The following is a 21102-nucleotide window of genomic DNA, read 5'->3' as shown; positions in this document are numbered from 1 at the left end:
ATTATTCTGGCCACTTGTTTAGAATATAATGTTTTAATCATTCTAATATATTTTGGACCAAAATTCATCATTTCTAATTTATTTATAAGGAAATCCCAATTTAAATTGTCAGAGGCCTTTTGGGCATTGAGGAACATGAGAGCTACAGATTTTCCTGGATTTACTTCATAGTATTCTAATGTGTCCAAGATCATTCTCGTATTATTTCTGATGTATCTACTTGGCAGGAAACCATTTTGATCTGAATGGATGAGTTTATTGATTATATTTTTTAATTTTTCAGCTATTAATGTTGCAAAAATTTTGTAGTCTATGTTCAACAGTGAGATTGGCCTATAATTTTGTATCTTTTGTTTTCCTAATGTTGACTCTGCCCAAGTTTTAGGAGTTTCTTCTTTATTTAAGACCTCATTAAATGTTACCAATAACAGTTTTTTTCAATGGATTCTATCATTCCTTGTAAAATTCTGCTATAATACCATATGGCCCTTGAGTTTTGTTATTCTTTTGTTTTTGTATTGCTTTCTCTAACTCTGTAACTATTATTTCTTCATTTCATGTATTTCTATCCAAATTTGTTATTGGTAGTTTGTTACAAGTACATTTGTATGTAATCCTGGCTTATTTCTTCTTTTTTATACAATTCACTAAAGTATTTAAGTGTTATAACTTTTTTTCTTCTCTTGTTACTTTTATATTACCCTTCTCATCTTATAATTGTTCTATAAATTTTTCTTTTCTTAATTTATATGCTAACCACCTGCACAATTTATTTCCATATTCAAAATAGTTTTCTAGATCTTTTGATTTTCTGTGCCAAATCTTCCTGTGTTAATAGATTAATTCTATATTTAACTAATTCTATTTCTTCCCTAATTTTATGTTGACAGTCCTACTTGTTGTTTATATTCTAATACTCCAATCTTCTTTTGCAAGTCATTAATTTGTTTATTTTCATTTTTGTTTCTCCTTATAGTATATGCTGTAGTTAAGCTCCTAATATATGCTTTTGTAGTATCCCAGTTTCTGGTTTGTGGTTTCCTTGTTCCAGTTTTCTTTCATGAAGAAAGCTAATTCTTTTTTCATATAGTTTATGTAATTATTTTCTTTTATTATTGCCTGATTCATAATCCATTTATTTCCATTTTTCTTCCCTTTATTGTAAATATAATAGGATTATGACCGGCCCATATGTTTGGTTTTATCTCAATTTCTTTTACAATTGTTCAATGTTATTGCCTCGGTCCAAACCATAACACCCCCTGCAGATACCCTCTGCAGACACCGTACTTCAAAAGAAGTAGGACAGTACATGCAAAGCCCAGCATATACTCTCTCCCAATAGGCTATCTGTATTTTAGATACCTTAAAATCAAATGGGTTAATGTTTCACTTCTGCAGAATTGAGGTTACAAACAGACACAAAAGCCTGTAACTATATTAGCCTTTTACCTGTGATATGCTACAAATGGAGCTCAGAGCTTCGCCACGGAAACCATATGTGTTCAAGCTTTCAAGGTCCTCAGTAGAGCTTATTTTTGATGTGTAGTGCTTCACTGCCATCACAGGAACATCAACTGCCTTAATCCCATCACCATTATCTCGTACTTCAATCTTTTCAAAACCATAGTTCTCCTACATAAAGAAGACAATTTAATTTCAAGCAACACAGAACATTTTTTGGAGTTATTCAATTCCAAAAACACCTTTACAGATAAGTGCACCTATCAATTAATAAGGGACAATTTGGTTTTCCAAATCTGGAAATCTATCATCAATATTTATTGTCAAGCACTGAAGCCAACAGTTGATGTCAATTTTCCAACATAGGAAACTTTGGAATACAGTGATCCCCCGATCATTGCGAGGGTTCCGTTCCAGGACCCCTAGCAATGATCGGGTTTTCGCGAAGTAGCGCTGCGGAAGTAAAAACACCATCTGCGCATGCGCAGATGGTGTTTTTACTCCCGCAGCGCTAGCGAGGAGCTGAAGATTGGGGTTCCTGTTTTAAAACGTCGCCGCCGGCATGGGCGGCTTGCCAGCACCCCCCTGGACCCCCAACCCGGGTTTGGGGGGCTGCTAGGAAGCCGCCCATGCCGGTGGCGACGTTTTAAAACAGCCGCGCGGCTTTCCAATGAGTCCCGAAGACAAACGTCAAACTTCCGCGTTTGTCTTCGGGACTCATTGGAAAGCCGTGCGGCTGTTTTAAAACGTCGCCGCCGGCATGGGCGGCTTGCCAGCACCCCCCCCCGAACCCGGGTGAGCAGCGAGCGAAGGGCGGGTGGCCGGGCGAAGGGCGGGCGAGCGGCGAAGGGCGGGCGAGCGGGTGCTGGGGAGGGCTTCTCGCCCTCCCGCCAGCAAGAGGGGGAGCGAACGGCGTGGGCAGGCTGCGGACAAGCCGTTCGCTCGAGCCGCTTCCCAGCTGAGTACTCAGCTGGGAAGCGGCCCGAGCGAACGGCGTGGGCGGGAGAAGGGCGCGCGAGCCGCAGGCGCGCGGGCAGGCAGGCTGCGGACAAGCCGTTCGCTCGGGCCGCTTCCCAGCTGAGTACTCAGCTGGGAAGCGGCCCGAGCGAAGCGGCAGCAGCGAGGAGTTTGCGTGGGCGGTGGGGAAACTCCTCGCTGATGCCCGCCAAGAGGGGGAAGACCTAGGGAAGCCGCCCAGCAGCTGATCTGCCCGGCGCCATCTATGCATGCGTGCCCATAGAAAAAAAGGGCACGCATGCACAGATGGTGTTTTGACTTCCGGGTTCAAAAATCGCAAATTAGCCTGTTCGCAATGGTCGGGAACGCAATAACCGGGGGATCACTGTATACACATTTATCACTTTGGTTGGATGGACAGGTTTTAGGATCTAAATGTAACAGAATTCTAGTACAGTGATAGCTTTTCAGCACTGAGTGCCAAGAGTGTACGCGCACACCCATAATGCAATGTGTGCGACCCCCCCTGCATGACCCCCCCATATATGTGCGACCATGTATACATGTGCCCCACCCCTGCACATGCACACTGCCCTCATGCATGACCCCGGCAATATCTGCATGTGCGGGTTCGGGGTTCGGGGGGGTGCTGGCAAGCCCCCCAGGCTGGCTGCGACCTTTTAAAACACCCGCGCCGCTTCCCAGCTGTCTCCTGAAGCCGAACGCTAAAGCCGAACTTCCGCGTTCGGCTTCGGGAGACAGCTGGGAAGCGGCGCGGCTGTTTTAAAAGGTCGCAGCTGGCCTGGGGGGCTTCCCAGCAACCTCCCGAACCGAACCCAGGGTTCAGCAAAATTTTGCCTCTTCTTACGAACTTTGTTCGAGTTACGAACCGGCGTTCGGGAGGCTTCTGGGAAGCCCCGCCGCCCGGCTGTCACCTTTTAAAACAGCCGCGCGGCTTCCCAGCAGTCTCCGAACGCCGGTTCGTAACTCGAAAAAAGTTCGTAAGAAGAGGCAAAATTTTTCTGAACCCCGGGTTCGTATCACGAGTTGTTCGTAAGACGAGGGGTTCGTATCTTGAGGTACCACTGTATACAAAGAAAGCAAATTCCCTTCTAGGTGTGTTACTATTACCTAGTTTGGTGATGAAATGTCTGCAAGAAAACAACCAAGCTCAAAGAGCACCAATAATCCCACTCTATGATTATGTATTATTGAAAATGAAAAATGAAATCAATAGGAAGACCCCCCCATAATTATATGTTTTAAAATCAAGAATATATTTGTTAAAAGTAGTATTTCCTAAACTGCTAGATCAGGGGTGTCAAACTCAAGGCCCATGGCCATATCTGGTCCTTGGGGTACTTAGATCTAGCCACGGGGTCACCCTGGAAACAGTAAAGGATTGGCCCGCGGTGCTTCTGCCAGTGAAAATGGAGCTGGAGAGGGCTGCACGTGTTTTAAGTCAGTTTTACTTTCCAAGGAAATATGGTCTTCTCACCCATACATTAATCCCAATTTTAAAAAACTTACCAACTTAACATCAATACTGGCTGAATTAGCATCCAAAGAATTCTCTACAAGTTCTTTAACCACACTGACAACTGATACAATGACCTGTGAACTAGAAAGAAGTCGAACCGTTTCTGCTGGTAGCTGCTTCATGTTTTGGGTTTCAGAAACGGGATTTCTAAAAAAGATAAAAACCACAATTTAAAAGAGTATGATACTTTCTTTTTCATTGTTCTCTTCTGTTCAGAGTTGTGAATATCTGTGGCGGCCCCGACCCTCTGGAACCAGCTCCCCCCAGAGATCAGAGTTGCCCCCACCCTCCTCGCTTTTCGTAAGCTCCTCAAAACCCACCTCTGTCGTCAGGCATGGGGGAACTGAGATATCCTTTTCCCCTAGGCCTATACAATTTATACATGGTATGTTTGTGTATATGTTTGGTTTGTAATAAGGGTTTTTTAGTTATTTTAAATATTAGATTTGTTATATGCTGTTTTTATTATTGTTGTTAGCCGCCCCAAGTCTACGGAGAGGGGCGGCATACAAATCTAATAAATAAATAAATAAATAAATAAATAAAACGAAGAGTTGAAGGTAAAGGCATAGTGCTAAGTCAAATTACTGAGCCATAATTTGGTGCATTTTGCTGATGAAACCTTTCACATATACTTTCATCTGAAATTTATATGAGCAGTTTATGGTATCTGGGATAGCATCTTGCCATGTTATCCCAAGATTCATTTGTTTCTTCATTCTGGGGAAGTGGATAGGATGACCGATGGAATGACTTCTGCTACATGTAGTTTACACTTATATCCTCCCTGGCTGTTTATGTAAGCATGTCTGCATGAGGTGGGGCTGAATTTAGGAGGTGGTCAGCATCTCTTTGAGAAAAAAGATTATTGCTTCTACCTTGTAAGAACCAGTGGTGAGTGTCCTCCTGAAGACCCCTCCTTGGATTCAGCCAATTTAGAAACTGGTTTCCAACATTCTCATTGTATGAAGGATGTTAGGTGGCAAGACTACAATTGTAGCATTCCTTAGTGTGGTTTATGTAGGACCTTTTAGTCAGAGTTCAGGCCTGAGATATAGATGGAAATATATTGGTGACTGTGGTGTATGACCTTCATCAAGACTTGAATGCGGGAGTCCATTTCTCCTGGACTTTTAAAATAACATGCTGGTTTTGAGTATCTTTGACCATGTTGTCCTATTGACGACCATCTTTATGAATTGGGAGGAAAAGACACAATTTTGTCCACAGAGTGCTGCAAATTGTTTAATCCTCCTCCCTGTTGTTCAGTATCTACGGGAAGCACGTGGAGGAATGACCTAATGATTTAGGGTAAAGCATGATCTAATATTCAATTACACAACTCTATTCCAACCAAAACTGAGGATGCAGAAGCCTTGGCCAGGTTTCTGTAAGATTAAGGATGTAAATGAGAAGAAACAAGTTGAGACTGAATCTCTGCAAGATATACATATTTCTTATCTGGAAACCAGCCTGTTTTGCCTCTCCCATGGAAGGAATGACTTGCCCTGAAGAAGATGGGAATCTTTCTAATCCACAACTATAGGTATAGAGTGGACACTATGGTTACCTGTCTGTCCAGTTTTGGGCTGGTTTGCTTATTGCGTTTCTTCCTGGAACATGGGACCTTGCCAGGAGTTACCCATGTAATCACTAATCTGCCCAGCTGGTGATGGTGGTAGTTGTCCCATTTGCAAACTATTCACTGGAGCTGAAATTCCCCTCCTGGTGATCTCCAGACACTGCTCATGTACAGCAGCATGCAGGCACTTGTGGGTTCCTGACAAAGGAAAACGCCTCCAAGCTTTGGAAATTACGAGAAAGGTAAAGAAAATTGTTTGTGCCATATGGCATGAGAAGTGTGACTTCCTCTCTTGGCAATCAAACAAATTGTGTGAAGAAGCTGAGGAGAATATCAAGATTGGGCTGACCAGCAAGACTTGCCACAATCAAAGAGGAGAAACAAATGTACATATTGTATGTGGACAAACATATAGAAAGAAAGGGCAGGAGGAAGAGCTCCATGAGGAAAAGGATGATTATAGGAACCTAATCTGTTCACACCCTGCAATTCCCTTAAACTCAGTGTCTCATTATTTCCAGTTTTGTTTTTATTCCAGATTATGTTCTTCGAATTCAAGTACAGATTTGAAGGCTTTAATCCAGATCTAGTATTTTCTGTGTGCAACACAATGCTGCTTTACTGGCTAACATAGCATAATGTCCTCAGAGAATGTTTTCAAGTGGCTTTTCTAGAAGCCGATCAAAAGAAGGTTCTCATCTGTGAGTAAAGCATTTCCCTAAGTAATTGGCATAGGCATAATATATGATTTAGCTCATTGCGCAAACACACCCTAACGTTATTGGTATTTAGCCTGTGCCATATTTATTTATTATTTATTTATTGGATTTGTATGCCGCCTCTCCGTAGACTCGGGGCGGCTAACAACAGTGATAAAAAACAGCATGTAACAATCCAATACTAAAACAACTAAAAAACCCTTTTTATAAAACCAAACATAGATACAAACAAACACACCATGCGTAAATTGTAAAGACCTAAGGGGAAAGAGTATCTCAGTTCCCCCATGCCTGACAACAGAGGTGGGTTTTAAGAAGCTTACGAAAGGCAGGGAAGGTGGGGGCAATTCTAATCTCTGGGGAGAGTTGGTTCCAGAGGGCCGGGGCCGCCACAGAGAAGGCTCTTCCCCTGGGTCCTGCCAAACGACATTGTTTAGTTGACGGGACCCGGAGAAGGCCAACTCTGTGGGACCTAACTGGTCGCTGGGATTCGTGCAGCAGAAGGCGGTCCCTGAGATAATCTGGTCCGGTGCCATGAAGGGCTTTAACTTAACTTAACTTAACAATCAGATTAACAACAATTGCAATGATTCACTTAACAACTATGGCAACTGGCAAGAAAGGTCAAAGGGCAAAACTCTCTTAACAAATGTCTCATTTGCAACATGAATTTTGGACTCAATCGGAGTCATAAATCGAGGACTACTTGTATATTGTACCTGCTACATTGCTATGATTTCTCTGGTTCAACATAAAAGTGCCATCATAAAGCTTCAAGCTACTCAAGGAACCATGTAGAACCACTGCAATTTTCCTGGCCTCCTAAACCAGCATTATAAACCTTATTTAGAGAACCTCGATGGTGCAGTGGTTAAGAGTGCAGTACAGTGTTCCCTCGATTTTCGCGGGGGATGTGTTCCGAGACCACCCGCGAAAGTCGAATTTCCGCGAAGTAGAGATGCAGAAATAAATACACCATTTTTGGCTATGAACAGTATCACAAGCCATCCCTTAACACTTTAAACCCCTAAATTACTGTTTCCCATTCCCTTAACCATTTACTCACCATTATTACTGGTACTCACCTTTGAATAAGACACTTAGTGATTCTGATATTTATAAACATAATTATTTATTAACAATAATTATTTTTTTTGTTATTTATTTGCAAAAATTATTAGTTTGGCGATGACGTATGATGTCATCGGGCAGGAAAAACCGTGGTATAGAAAAAACCCTGCAGAGTATTTTTTAATTAATATTTTTTGAAAAACTGTGGTATAGGCTATTCGTGAAGTTCGAACCCGCGAAAATCGAGGGAACACTGTACTGCAAGCTACTTCTGCTGATCACTGGCTGTCAGCAGTTTGGCAGATCGAATATCATAGGTTCAAGACTGACTCAGCCTTCCATCCTTTCACGGTCGGTAAAATGAGGATCCAGATTGTTGGGGGGCTAAATGCCAAATGCTATTTGGGTAGTTACCGGTATCTGTGCAAGAATTGAGAGTCATATGAAACACTTTTTTTTCCTGCTAGCAGTTCTTTCTTTTCAAACTTTGCTTCAGCAGATATTTTAAGACTCCAATTATCACAGACGTTCAAGCAAGCTCCAAAATTTAAACAATTACCTTAATTTATAGTTGATTTAGACCTCTACTGAGGGCTATGTTGTTGATAAATGCTGGTTTCAGTTTTCTGCTTGCACAATAGTTCTGTTATGATAAATTCAAGATTACCATATTCTTTGAAGTATTCTTTGCTTTTTTATCTTCTTAATTGGCTGCACTGGAAAAGCAATTTTAAAAAATAAATAGCTGGAAACACTAAAAATCTCACTCAGGTAGAACTCAGTTCCTAATGAATGAACAGGCCTGGGCATGCAGAAGAATGTTATTTTCTTGGCTAATAAGGGAATGGTTTGCTATGCTATGTTTCAGGGATGCTTTTTCAACTTCTTAGTCCAATCTAAAGAGCTGGCATTTTCTGGTGGTCTCCTATCTACATATGCCTTTCAGGCTTAAAATCACTTACTATAATGCTTTAAAAAGGCAAAAATTATTTATTCATTCATTCATTTGATTTATATGCCGCCTTTTTCCTCAGACTCAAGATAAATATCTTTAAACAAGTACAATGAAGTCAGTATTATTGCCAAAAAGAATATATAGGCAAGAATACATGGAAATAAATCCCAGAGCTTCAGCAAAACCATGTTTAAAAAAAACCCTAGGCTGTTTATTCAGCCACTGTCCTAATGCTTCTTTTATAACCACAGCCCCTTCCAAACTGAGATTACAGCGATTTTGGATTAATCCCAAACCAAAACGCAACCTGTAACAGCTCTGCCCACCATCTATTCCACCCCATGGCAGCAATGCATTCCCGGCCTGTAACTCGCCCAAGGCCAGAGAAGCAGGCAGCCATTCCAGAAAAAGCAAATTCAAGCCATGGGTATAAATACACACCGCCTGCACCGAGCAACCCTGAGAGAGATAAAGAACTCAGCCTCCGGGGGTTTAGTTTTTGTTCGTTGCTCCAGCTCAGGGCGGGAGAGGAGGGGGGGAAAGGCTCGCCTGAGCCACGTGACCTCCCCAGGCCTATCGCACCGTAGCAGCCAGGAAGCGGGAGTGAGACCTAAAAATAAAGCAAGCTCTGCAAAAAGGACCGGCCGAAAGCCATACTGTACTTCCTCCTCCGTAGCGGGTCAAAGGACTCCCTTCGCCTCTCTTTCCCACCTCCTTCTGAACCTCCGGGGCCCGGCTTTCCCCGTCGCGTGTGCGTCTGATAGAGAAGGGGCGGGGCTAACGGTGGCCCAATCTCCTCCCTCCCTTTGCTTTACAGGGCAACACTTCAGAAGAGGCTACAGAGAAGCTTTGGGAAGCGGGCGGCTCGGCGCGGGATTGTTTCCCCGGTTAGCGAAAAGGTGCTGTAGAAAAAAAACCGAAGGCGGGAGGGAAGGGGGAATTGGTTCTGCGCAAATGTGGTCCACGGCCGGGTTCCCGGGTTAGCGCAACTGGTGTGCTTGAGCGGGGGAAGGTGTGTTGCAGCCCAGCGACTAGCTGAAGACAAAGCGGCTGCGCTGGATGGGGAAAACAATGCCCGTAGCTCGCCACCTTGACGCGCGGGGAGTCGGGCCTCTCTGCTTTTTGCTCGCCCTGAAGCCCTAATAATAATATTTAAAAAATAATAATCGGGTTTTTAAAAGCACGACTTACGCTTGGTTTTGCCCAATAGAGCCTGCTTGGCATGTTCCCGAAATATATATATGGACCAGCTGAGGATATCTACTAATTTCTACTAACGCTAATCTGACTCTTTCGGGTGTTGGAAGCTAAAGGGATCTTTTGTTTAGTTCTTAGCCCTTTCCTGGTTTCTTACCAGCGACACAAACAAAGAGCTGCTTTCTGAATTTATCTATTCAGAATCAGTGGACTAAAGGTTAAATTCCAGTTTTATTTTAACGCTGATTTAAAAAACCCTATTGAGAGAACTGTGTAAATTACATCATATATAAATATATATTTATATATATATATATATACAGTATGTATATATATATATATATATATATATATATATATATATATATATATATATACAGTATATATATGTATCACGTTTTAGATAGATTAGAAAATATATAGCAGCATACATATTGCTATATATTTTCTTATCTATCTATCTATCTATCTATCTATCTGCTGCTCAAAAAAAAATAAAGGAGACATTTAAAAAACAGAATATAACTTCAAGTAAATCAAACTTCTGTGAAATCAAATTGTCCACTTAGGAAGCAACACTGATTGACAGTCAATTTCACATACTTTTGTGCAAATAGAATAGTTGTGCAAATGGAATATTCAATAAGAATATTTCATTCCTTCAGATCTAGGATGTGTTATTTGAGTGCTCCCTTTATTTTTTCGAGCAGTATATATCTTGCTTAGAAAATTCAAGACAAGTGATAAACAACCTAAATAATTTAAAGATGAAGGATATTTGCCATTCACTTATTTTAGACTGTCCTTTAATTGTATGCCATACATCTATAGTTGGATCTTGAACATAAATAAGCAATTCTGCTTTAGGTCTCTTAATTGTGCACAGATTGGGCTGATTCTATGGCGACTGAATTAATGAACATGACTAATTTTTGAATAGTGTGAATTACAGGGTGAATCATGTGTGGGGTTGGGCGATTTGTCTGTTATGCTTGTTTGCCTTGTGCATCATGTTCTTTTTAAATATAAATTTCCTTTGTATTGGATGCTCATGTTAAAACATTCCAAATTGGTCCAGTAGGGTGGATAAGATGCTGTGTGTCTACCACAGAGTTATGATTACAGTTATTGAACAGCTAATGTTGCCTTCAGAAGTCAAAGAATTTTCTTTCACTAGTTATCTGCTTGTAAGCAGAATGATAAAAAATACTATTTTCAAATAAAATAGGCAATGGAATCTTAAGTGCCAATGTATTCACCCTGGGTGTATATATGAAGGATGGTAGACAGGAGACAGGTAAGAAAATACAATACATGTCAACTTATGAAAGTCTCTGGGTTGACTTGCAGTCAATTGATCAAAGCTGATGCAAACTTTCATAAACAATTTTGGGGAATGGCTCTTTTCACCCTTCTGCAATAAATAACAAATCTAGCAGAGATACATAATTGTTATTGACATATAAAATGATTTTTCTACCCATAAAAAAATTTCTGTAAATAATTTTCCATTAAGCTAATTTAAAATAAACAGTCAATTTTTACATTATATATAAATCATATAATGTTAAAAGTCTGTGATCTTCATTACTAGCTGTATGTGATCTTAACAGGCTTTGTTATTAGCCTCTGGGCAGTGGGTTGGACACTGCTTTAGATTTTTAAAAAGTTAATTGTTTCAAATTGCCTTACAGTGACAAATGTTGCTGGAACACAACACTTCAAATACTTTGTACTGTTAATATGTAAGATGCTGAGTTAGTCTTAGCAGGTGTTGATGGCCTCTCTCAGTCTGACAGTGGTATGACTAATCCTGAAAAGCATGCTTTACGATGCGCATTTTCTTTTCCAATATTACTTTTCAGAATTAAAGCAAAAAAATGAATGTTGGGGTTGCTCACAGTGAAGTTAACCCCAACACGAGGGTCATGAACAGCCGAGGAATGTGGCTCACGTACGCCCTTGGAGTTGGTTTGCTTCATATTGTCTTGCTCAGCATCCCTTTCTTCAGTGTTCCAGTGGCTTGGACCTTAACCAATATTATTCATAATTTGGTGAGCATCCCTGAACTGCAGAATGCATATATCTTTCCATCTTAAGCAATTCTGGGTGGTTCCCAACTATAATAATCATAATAATTATATAACTGAATGGTTGGTTTCAGTGTCAACCAGATGTTTACATTGGATTTGGCATTTGGGAAGGACCTGGGGTAAGCAGATGTTGTTTGGTGGTATTAAAGATAATTGTTGTAGGAAGTAAGCTGTTCCTATTAAAGTTGCCATTTGCAATTGACTGATGTTGATTTTGTCAATGCTGATGGTATTCAAATGGTGCTTCATTTGTTTTGGGATTGCACCCCAGGTGCCTATTAATATTGGTATCTTTGCTTTCCTGTTTTAATTATCATTATAAAGGTATACAAACACAATTATTAGAATGCATAGCATTCAAAAGAAATAATAAAATAAAACTAAGAAAACAAACTGAGAACACATTCCATCCAGCAGCCAGATCTCAGCTAGAGATCAACCTCAGAAATGTCAGTCAGGAAATAATAATAAACAAGGAACCACCATGGAGGAACTGGCAGGACAAACTATTATATATAAACAGGCAGAAACCCCACATTCTCTTGATGATACTTATTTATTTTATTCATTCAATTTCTATTATTCATTCAATTTCTATAAGAGCCCAACTCAACCAAGTGATTCTTATATAGTAATGAAACATCTGCAAGCAAACAAGTAAGTTCAAAGAGCAGGAAGAACTCTACAGCTCAATCCTGAGCTGTGCAGGAAGTCCTCAAATTATGTCCACAATTGAGTCCAAAACTTTCAATGTTAAGCAAGATAAGTGTTAAATGTCCCATTTTGCAACCTTTCTTGCCATACTTGTTAAGTGTAGTCATTAAGTTAGTAAGACAGTTGTAAAGTGAATCTGGCTTCCCCATTGACTTTGCTTGTCAGAACGTCACAAAAGATGATCAGATGACCCCAGGACACTGCAACCGTCATAAATATGAACCAGTTGCCAAGCATCTGATTTTTGATCACGTAACTGAAAGGACCTGCAATGGTTGTAAGTGCGAAGGATTGTCATAGGTCACTGTTTTCAGTGCCGTTGTAGCTTTGAATGGTCACTAAATGAAAGGTGATAAGTAAAGGATGACCTGTAGTATTACACTGTTATCTTTTAATTACAAGAGAGCCACTTAGGTGTAGTGGCTAAGGTGCTGGGCTAGAAACAGTCCACCTAAAGTAAGGTGACTTGGGCCAGTGACTCAAAGCAAACATCACAAGGGTGTTAAATGGAAAACAGGAGAAGGAAGTCTACTTCGTGTTAAACAAAATTAAAGGGAGATATAAATTTAAGAAATAAAATTATAGGAGTAGAAAATTAATCAGATTTCCATTCCCGATTATCATTAAGAGTTGAAAATTTCCTGGTGATTAAAACATGAGTTTTGAGCAAATTTTGGATTAAAATAGGATGGGGAGCCTATTAGGAGGTTATTTATCTACAGTTCCCAATGGTCATATGGTAATAGTGGTAATGTCCATAGAAAAGATATTTATATGTTGCAATCCTGTAGCATCTAGAAAGCCTTAAGCTTTCCACTACTGAATTAGTGTATCAAACTTGGCACAAACATGCACCATATATACTTAAGCATATATTTAATAATATTTCTCTGGCATTGGATCAATGGTACACAAATAATGCTTCCTTGAATGATTGGCAATTTGTTTTAAAGTGAAGGGCGAAGCATATCTCATAATGTTTTAAGTAGGTAGCTAGCCTATAATGCCCCATTGTCTACATTTGATTGTGAGATCTATCACTATACTTCAACTTTTTTGTCTCTCTATATATTTTAATAAAAAAGATGAACAAATTAACATAAACTTTGTTAGTCTTATGAAATCGAAAGCAAGAATCATTGGCTTCATGGGATTGTGCCTTATCTGACTTTACTGAAACAAGCTGCTTAGGGTGGAGTAGAAATACGGTAACTGAGATCTGGGCCAGAATAAAATGTTTAATTGGATTAATCTTTCTATGGGAAAATACATCTTAATGTTATTGTTCAAATATTTATTAAACTTTTGGCAAATTGCAGAATATATTTTAAAAACCTGGTGCTTAATGTTTCAGATCTTTCACTCAGATTGCATATTTTATGTTAATAATGAAGCAGAGCTTAACTTTTGTTTTGGGTGGATTTGTTTTGCCTTTGCAGGGAATGTATGTATTTTTGCATGCAGTAAAAGGAACACCTTTTGAAACGCCTGACCAAGGTAAAGCAAGATTGCTGACACACTGGGAACAGCTGGATTATGGCGTACAGTTTACATCTTCACGAAAATTCTTCACAATCTCACCAATAATTTTGTAAGTTTTACCCTACCCTACCCTAACTCTTCTAACACTTTGCAGATTTAAAACAAAACTTTTATTTGGTATGGCATTAATATTGCAGTGAGCGAATCAGTATCTAAACTCTGCAAATTATTTAGAATCAATATGTTCTATTATTCATGTACCTCTGAATTGGTATGCTTTTAAAGGGAAGAAAAATATGTTTCTGTAAATAGTATTTTGGAATTTTTATAATGGAAATTTACAGAAATGTACAAAGAAGGATATTGCAGAATTGAAGTACGGTAGGTAGGTTTTTAAAAAAAACTGGCATTAATTCAAAATAAACATTTTAAAAATAGTTTGCAGTTGTCTGTTGAATTCAAAATGCCACTGCCTAACCTTCTATTATTTTACAAATACTGTACGTTTTCTCCAATTAACTAAAACTTAATATAATCAACATTACATCTCAAATCAATGCTTTAAAAATAATAATTTTGCAATATTCCAGATTTTTTTATGGTTTAGATATCTTTCAGCTAAGATTCCCTAGTTATTATGCTATTTGCAAATAAATTGTCCCAGTATGACTTTCTGGACAATCATATTAAAGAACAACTTAATGTTTGGTTGTTGGATACTGTTTTCAGTCATTTCATCTATTATGCTGCACATAGATTCTTGCTTATAAATATACCTTTGTTGTATTGTTTTTAAATACCAAAGTAAGACAGTACACTCCTGCACTATCAAAGATTTAATGCTAAGATATTAACAAGACATCCTTGCTGGCTGCTATTGAGTCAGTGTTCTAGAAATAAATCATCCAGATCTTTGTTTTACACTTTTCTCTGTATCCTAAAGTCTGTTACTATCGCATTTATATGAATGTAAACATGATAATGATTACATGGTGAAAGCCTGGTTTTTAGCTATACAGTAGTTATTGTTAGTACAGGGTACATGGTTGTTAGGGATTGCCATTGCAAACTGCATATTGTACACTTGTACCAAACTTGTACTTAAAGAGTTAATGTGCACTCAAAGAGTTAACTTGTACGTGAAGAGTTAATATTCAAGGCTGTTTCATCACTTCCTCATTGAAGCTATAAAAGCTCATTATTCTGCTCGGTCATTTCCTTTTCACTTTGCCTGAGAGAGGGGGAGTTGTGTTTACGCTTCGTGCGTATTTTCTTGTATAAGCTTCGTGCTTATTATATATATTGTATTTTGCTTTGTGCTTCTATCTTGTAATTTCTCAGTGCATATTATTCTGTATTTGCTTCGTGCTTATTCTGGATTGTTTATATTTTGTCTATATGTAAATAATACTTATTTAAGTCTGTGTCTTGGCTTTATCACACATACCATGCTCTGTTAAAATTCTCTGCTCGATGTTGTCGAAGGTTTCATAGCCTAACCGAGACAAGCCAACAGTTATTCCCATAAAATAACAATTTTGTGGGATAAGCATAAGATTATTAGTAATTATTTTCATATTACTCAGTTCCCAATGGATCTTTTGCAATTAACCACATAAAACATCGAGGCGTCAATTACCAACCTGTTTTCTCCAACTACATTTCAATGTTGCAATTAAAACAGAAACTCCGAACTCTTTTGTTTCTTTCATAGAACATATATAGAATATACAGCCTTATCATCCTATGAACATCTCATGAAAATTGCCCTCTGCTGGGGTGGGGAAAGAGAGCCAAGGATATCTAAAACCTAGATAAGGGATAGAAGTGAAAATCAAGGGAGATTGACAGCTACTAGGGAGAGACTAAAAGAAAGGTACTAAGAAAATGGAACAGGTGGAGTGAAAGGATTTGTCATATCAAGATCTTCAGAAGGGGATGTGACACACCTCAGCGTTTCTACATTTGTTCTGCCTGGTACAATCCAAAACATTCCAGATTTTGATTGATTTCACCAAACTTTAGCAGAACCACTGGACTTTAGTGATTTGATTGGGGTTGAAAACATTCTCATTTTTTGTACATACCTCAAAATACCTTGCCAGCAAAATGGGCAAATTGACTTATCCCTTTTCCAATTTAAGTGTAGGTAGTCCTCAATGTAGGATCACAGTTGAGCCCAAAATTTGCAAGGCAAACTGATACAGTTTTTAAGCGAATCACTACCACATTAAGTTGGTAAGGCGGTTCTTAAGTGAATCTGGCTTCCCCATTGTTAGATGCTCACAAAAGGGGGTTACATTACTCCTAAGACATTTGCAATAACCATTCCAAATATGAACCAGTTTCCCACTCTGAATTTTGCTCATGTGAGCTTGAGGATACTAAAATGGTGGTACGTGTGAAAAATATCAGAAATCACATTTTTCATTGCTGTTGAAACGTCATACAGTCACTGACTGGTTGTAAGTCAAAGACTACCAATATCATAAACCAGGTTATTCCTAATCAAAGATGAAATAATTAGTCACATAAAAATATGTGGTTTTTTTTTTTGAAATAACGTATTTTGCTCTTCTTTAAATTTTAACTTTTTATTCATTCTGGTATTGTTTCTTTTTTTCTTTTCAATGCAGGTATTTCTTGGCAAGCTTCTACACCAAGTACGACCCAACACATTTCATTCTGAACACTGTTTCTCTCTTGAGTGTGCTTATTCCAAAACTGCCACAGCTGCATGGAGTTAGGATCTTTGGAATCAACAAATATTAAGCAGGAGATGGGCAGCGTGAGCACTCTGATAAAAATATGGCCTGGTTTGATCCTTATCCTTGACAGAAAGAACAGCCTATACTATGTATTATTAGATTAGTTTCACATCTCTTTGAAGACTCTAGTGCAAAGATGCCGATGTTGTTCTTTACAGGAGAATCAGAGACCATCAGAAGATATACTGATCGTGAAGACACATCTTTGGAGCACAGGAATTTATTTTTTTTTGTAAATAGCTGGGCAGGCCTAGCTCTCCTAAGGTAAACAGTGTTGATTGGAAATAGGCTGAAGTAAGAAGAGAAATGAAAAGGGATACGAAACGTATTGACTCATTGTTGTAATCTTTTACAAGTAAGTCAGCAACAGTAAGGAAAGGAGTAGAGGGGAGGAAATAGTGCAATTCTTTGTTTTACGGACTTCAATCAGTTATCATTTGGGGTCATTTGTTTGGCTAATTTTAGGCATGATTTTCTACCCAGCTTGAGGTGTTATAAAGTTAATGAGTTGCTGTGATTTTCATGCCTTATCTATTCACGAGTCTTAATCAGAGTAACTTTCCAGTGTGAGATCTTTGAATTCTGGGGAATGACATGTTAACTTTTCAGGGGTTTTATATACAATTAAACTGATTGGTATAGTAGACTTGTTTTCCAGAAGTAGATGATTATTCTCATTTTATTGTATCTGAAAAAAAAACTTTCCTCATAAACAAAAGAAAATGCCTAGTGTCAGAAACTAGCAGAAGCTACTAAATAGACTGGAATCTCTGGCCTATTAGTTCACAATGAGAGCTGTAATCTGTTAGGAAAATTCTAGGAAAGGTAGCAATTTTAATAGAATCTTTATGTGACAAGAATTTCAAACATCAAGCAGAGCATAACCTGTTCTCATTATGGTGCGGATTTGAAGAAGATTTGGAAGAAGTGCTTTGGGCTTAATAGAAATGCAGCACTTCACTTTTCATTATATAGTAACCTGAAAATTTCAAAGCAAGACTTAAAAAAAACCGCCTCTGCTTTATAGAATCCACTCATTAAATTTAATGTGACTTATAAAGTGATCCATTGGGGGGGGGGGCAATATAGGATTAGCTTTCACAGATAATGGTGAAATAGTGTGTTTAACTAAGGTCTGCTAATGTTTCTTCCAGATCATTTTCAAAGCATCCACAATCCAATCATGTTTCTGCATTGAAAAGAACTTAGTAGGAATTCAACACAGAGTTGTGTTTTATATCTAGCATTGTGAGTTTTGGAGCTTTTTAAGGTTCTGGTTTTGGAAATGTTTGATCTTGCCTAAAGTTGATAGTAGAAAAACAATGAGTTATTGAACATGATTAAACTAACCAGTAATAGCTCTGTTTAGTTGTTTCTCTATCCACAAACACTCTTGGAGTTAGTGCAGTGATAATTACCATATGTCCTCCAAGTAAGAAAAGGCTTCTTTCAGGTAATTACAGTTCCTCCCTGATATTGCTTCTTGAAAAATATCTTTTTAAAATGTTCATGTTTTATAATAATAAACTGAATGACTTTGAACTGATCATATGTATGAATCACTGCAAGTATAGTTCATTGTGATAAAAAACATTGTACAAATTGCTGTTAAACTCTGTAAATAGAATTAGTGGTAATGTAGGAATTGTATTTTATTAATGGTATGCAGACTAAGTAAGAAACCTTTTCAGTAGTCACAAAAGACATCGATGTGGTAGGTTTCCCCCCACCCCTCTCCAGTAGTACCTGGTTTTTGTGGTTTACTCCAATTAAAATAATTTGTCCTAAAAAAATTGAATTTATTTTCAAATTGAATGATGAAATAATCATTTATAGGCGTTATGTATCTGAAATACAGTTCCCTGCCTCCCATTCATTCATTTATTATTTATATTGGTATGTCGCCTTCTCCAAGGACTCAGGGCGGCTAACAATAGTCATAAAATACGGAAATATATCATATAACAACAACAAGAACACAGTAAATTATAATACTATAAAAACCATGCATAGTCATTTCGGTTCCAAGCTCTGAATAATGAAATATTTCCTCAGTAAAAACTGAGTTCTGCTAACGCAAATTTAGCACTTATTGGGGTGATTGGATTATTACTCCACTGAAGGTCTAATCATTTTGGATGACTTGCAATACCAAAATACTGAAATGATCACTGAATCCAGAGCAAAGTGGAAAATACAGTAGTTCTCCATATTTTATTGAAGATGTTCATTAGGATTACAATACCTAGTGCAGGGCATCTACCCAGCGGCCCATGGGCTGGATGCGTCACATGCAGGCCATGCCTACCCATGCTCCACAAAGGGAACATGTGCATCCACATGCCATTCACAAGGAATTCCCCCATCCCAAGCAGCCAAGTCAGGAAAGTTGGGGACCACTGCTTTAGGCCATTCTTTTCCCTATAACTGAAACATATCCAGGCTCATAGCTCTTAACCTAGTAAATAACATGATAAATCATCACATAATATTTAGATGTTTAAAATATATAGGCCTTTCTTGGATTAAAGGAATCGTTTTGAATATTTTTTCAAAGGGACTATTTTCTAGTTAACAAATAGTTCTTAATAATTCCATAGATAAATTTGCTTCAAGGTCCAGTGGATGGCTAAATGAAAATAAATATTGTAGAATCAGTCCTGATAACTTTGCCAGGTATGAAATTTCTAAATAGTGGTTCCACAACAAGGGTATAGGTGGTTCTTGACTTATAACTATTCATTTAGTGACTATATGGATCTACAATGGCATTGAAAAGGTGTCTTGTGATTGGTCCTTGCACTTAGAACTGTCAGTCATGTAATCAAAATTCAAGTACTGTAATTGAATTTTGTAGTAGTACTTGGGTATTAACATATTTATGATGGTTGCAATATTTTGATGTAATGTGATCACGAGTGCTTCTGATGAGCCAAGTCTATGAGATGCCAGATTTGCTTGACTGCAGCGAAAAAGTCATAAAATTGAGTGTGAAATTACTTATCAGTAATATCTGCGTCACTTAGTGACACAAGTTCCAGTTAATTATGGCTATAAGTTGAGGGCTCTCTGTATAATATCAATTATATCGGCAGCAGAAAAAACAATTTCGATATCAGATTGTGTGTGTGTGTGGACAAAAAAGGTCAAGAATTCTTCTAATGTGTTTTATATATAGTTGGCAGACATCAATAGAATTAAATTGTAATATTTTGAATAAAACATAAATGGATTTCTAATGATTACATTCAGTTAATAAAAATCGATTAGATATCTATTAATACATTTCATCAGATTAAAACTGGTCATTTAGCTTCATTTAGTGACTGAAGTTATGAGTTTAACTTGGAATATTGCAGGCTGGGCATCAAGACCAACTTTGTCTTGATTATCTATGACAATTTGATATTCTTTTCCTCAGGAAACTTTGCTTTTCTGCATTTAAAAAATTATGCTCAGATCAACACTACTTGAATTGGATTGTAGTTTTTATCTTTACTTGTCTAGATAAATACCTTGTAGCACCAATAATAATTGATGTGAATTAATTGCTAAGATAGAGGAACCTCTGTATATAAGAGAAAGTAAGGATTCAAAATCTAACTGGGCAGGTTTATATGCTAGATACTATCATAGGCGTGCTCATTTGGAGCTTTTATTGGTTCTGTGGAAAGAAATAATGGTAGCACCTTTACGGTTTAAAACGCCTATGTTATTCTTATAAATCTTACTTTATCAACCCAGCTAGCAGTTACCTGTTAAACAGGTCAGTTTAATATAATAGGAAGATGCTAGAGATTCTAATCAGTTTGGATAACATGATACATCATAAACCAATAATTTTGCCATAACATTTATTTTATTTATTTATTTTATTTATTATTTAGATTTGTATGCCGCCCCTCTCCACAGACTCGGGGCGGCTCACAACAAGATATAGCAATTCATGACAAATCCAAATAAATTTAAAATATTTAAAAATATTTAAAAAGAACCCCATTTACTAGCAAACACATACACAAACATACCATGCATAAATTGTACATGCCCGGGGGAGGTGTTTCAGTTCCCCCATGCCTGACTGACGGCAAACATGTTACAGAAACTCAGCATGCTTAGTGTAAATTAAATCAAATCACACACATGTCAATCGAATAAATCGGGGATCTGTAAGGCACTGACCCGCATATGAAGGTAGCTTTAGTACAGAACGGTCTCAGGTGCTTGCATGTACACCAACACTGCTGGCCCTTATTGTTGAAAAGATTACAATATAATAAATAATAATAATAATAATAAAATAATAATAATAATAATAATAATTTATTAGATTTGTATGCTGCCCCTCTCCGCAGACTGATCAGATCAGACCACTATAGAGTGGAAGGAAAACGAAGTTATCGCCTCCACAACAAATCTACTTTGTGTGTCTTGGCTCCCCGGCCATTAAAAAAAAACCCCAAAACATGCAAGCGTCGCCTACAATTATGCATCGAAAATGACTACGTGAAACGTCCCCCATAACTGCCGAATTTTTTGTTGTTACGGGTTTGATGGGGA

General features: G+C 38.1%; 2 protein-coding genes across 6 annotated transcripts in view; one reads left to right on the top strand and one right to left on the bottom strand.

Annotated features, from left to right (window-relative positions):
* Positions 1 to 9087, bottom strand: part of PMS1 (PMS1 homolog 1, mismatch repair system component) — a 37921-nt gene extending 28834 nt beyond the window's left edge. Inside the window, exons 1-4 of one of the 5 annotated variants that reach the window (XM_070731939.1) lie at positions 8730 to 9087; positions 7893 to 8049; positions 3952 to 4108; positions 1453 to 1635 (exon numbers count right to left, since the gene is read on the bottom strand). In XM_070731939.1, coding sequence (XP_070588040.1) covers positions 1453 to 1635; positions 3952 to 4083 — 315 coding nt within the window. In that variant the 5' untranslated portion in view covers positions 4084 to 4108; positions 7893 to 8049; positions 8730 to 9087. The remainder of the gene's footprint in view (positions 1 to 1452; positions 1636 to 3951; positions 4109 to 7892; positions 8050 to 8729) is intronic. The other 4 variants (XM_070731935.1, XM_070731936.1, XM_070731938.1 and 1 more) reach the window with 4 other exon arrangements.
* ORMDL1 (ORMDL sphingolipid biosynthesis regulator 1) lies at positions 8817 to 18335 on the top strand. The gene is made up of 4 exons (XM_070731940.1): positions 8817 to 9187; positions 11351 to 11539; positions 13732 to 13883; positions 16411 to 18335. The coding sequence occupies exons 2-4, from the start codon at positions 11366 to 11368 to the stop codon at positions 16544 to 16546; spliced, it is 462 nt and encodes a 153-aa protein (XP_070588041.1). The 5' UTR covers positions 8817 to 9187; positions 11351 to 11365; the 3' UTR covers positions 16547 to 18335.
* Positions 18336 to 21102: the final 2767 nt, after the last annotated feature.

Source organism: Erythrolamprus reginae, chromosome 1 (assembly GCF_031021105.1).
Source record: "Erythrolamprus reginae isolate rEryReg1 chromosome 1, rEryReg1.hap1, whole genome shotgun sequence".
NCBI classification, from domain to species: domain Eukaryota; kingdom Metazoa; phylum Chordata; class Lepidosauria; order Squamata; family Dipsadidae; genus Erythrolamprus; species Erythrolamprus reginae.
This window is presented reverse-complemented; position numbering and strand designations above follow the sequence as displayed.

Coding starts and splice junctions, on each gene's coding strand:
- ORMDL1 (XM_070731940.1), top strand. CDS start 11,366: ATGAATGTTGGGGTTGCTCACAGTGAAGTTAACCCCAACACGAGGGTC. Junction 11,540..13,731: donor CCAATATTATTCATAATTTG/GTGAGCATCCCT, acceptor TTGCCTTTGCAG/GGAATGTATGTATTTTTGCA. Junction 13,884..16,410: donor ACAATCTCACCAATAATTTT/GTAAGTTTTACC, acceptor TTTTCAATGCAG/GTATTTCTTGGCAAGCTTCT.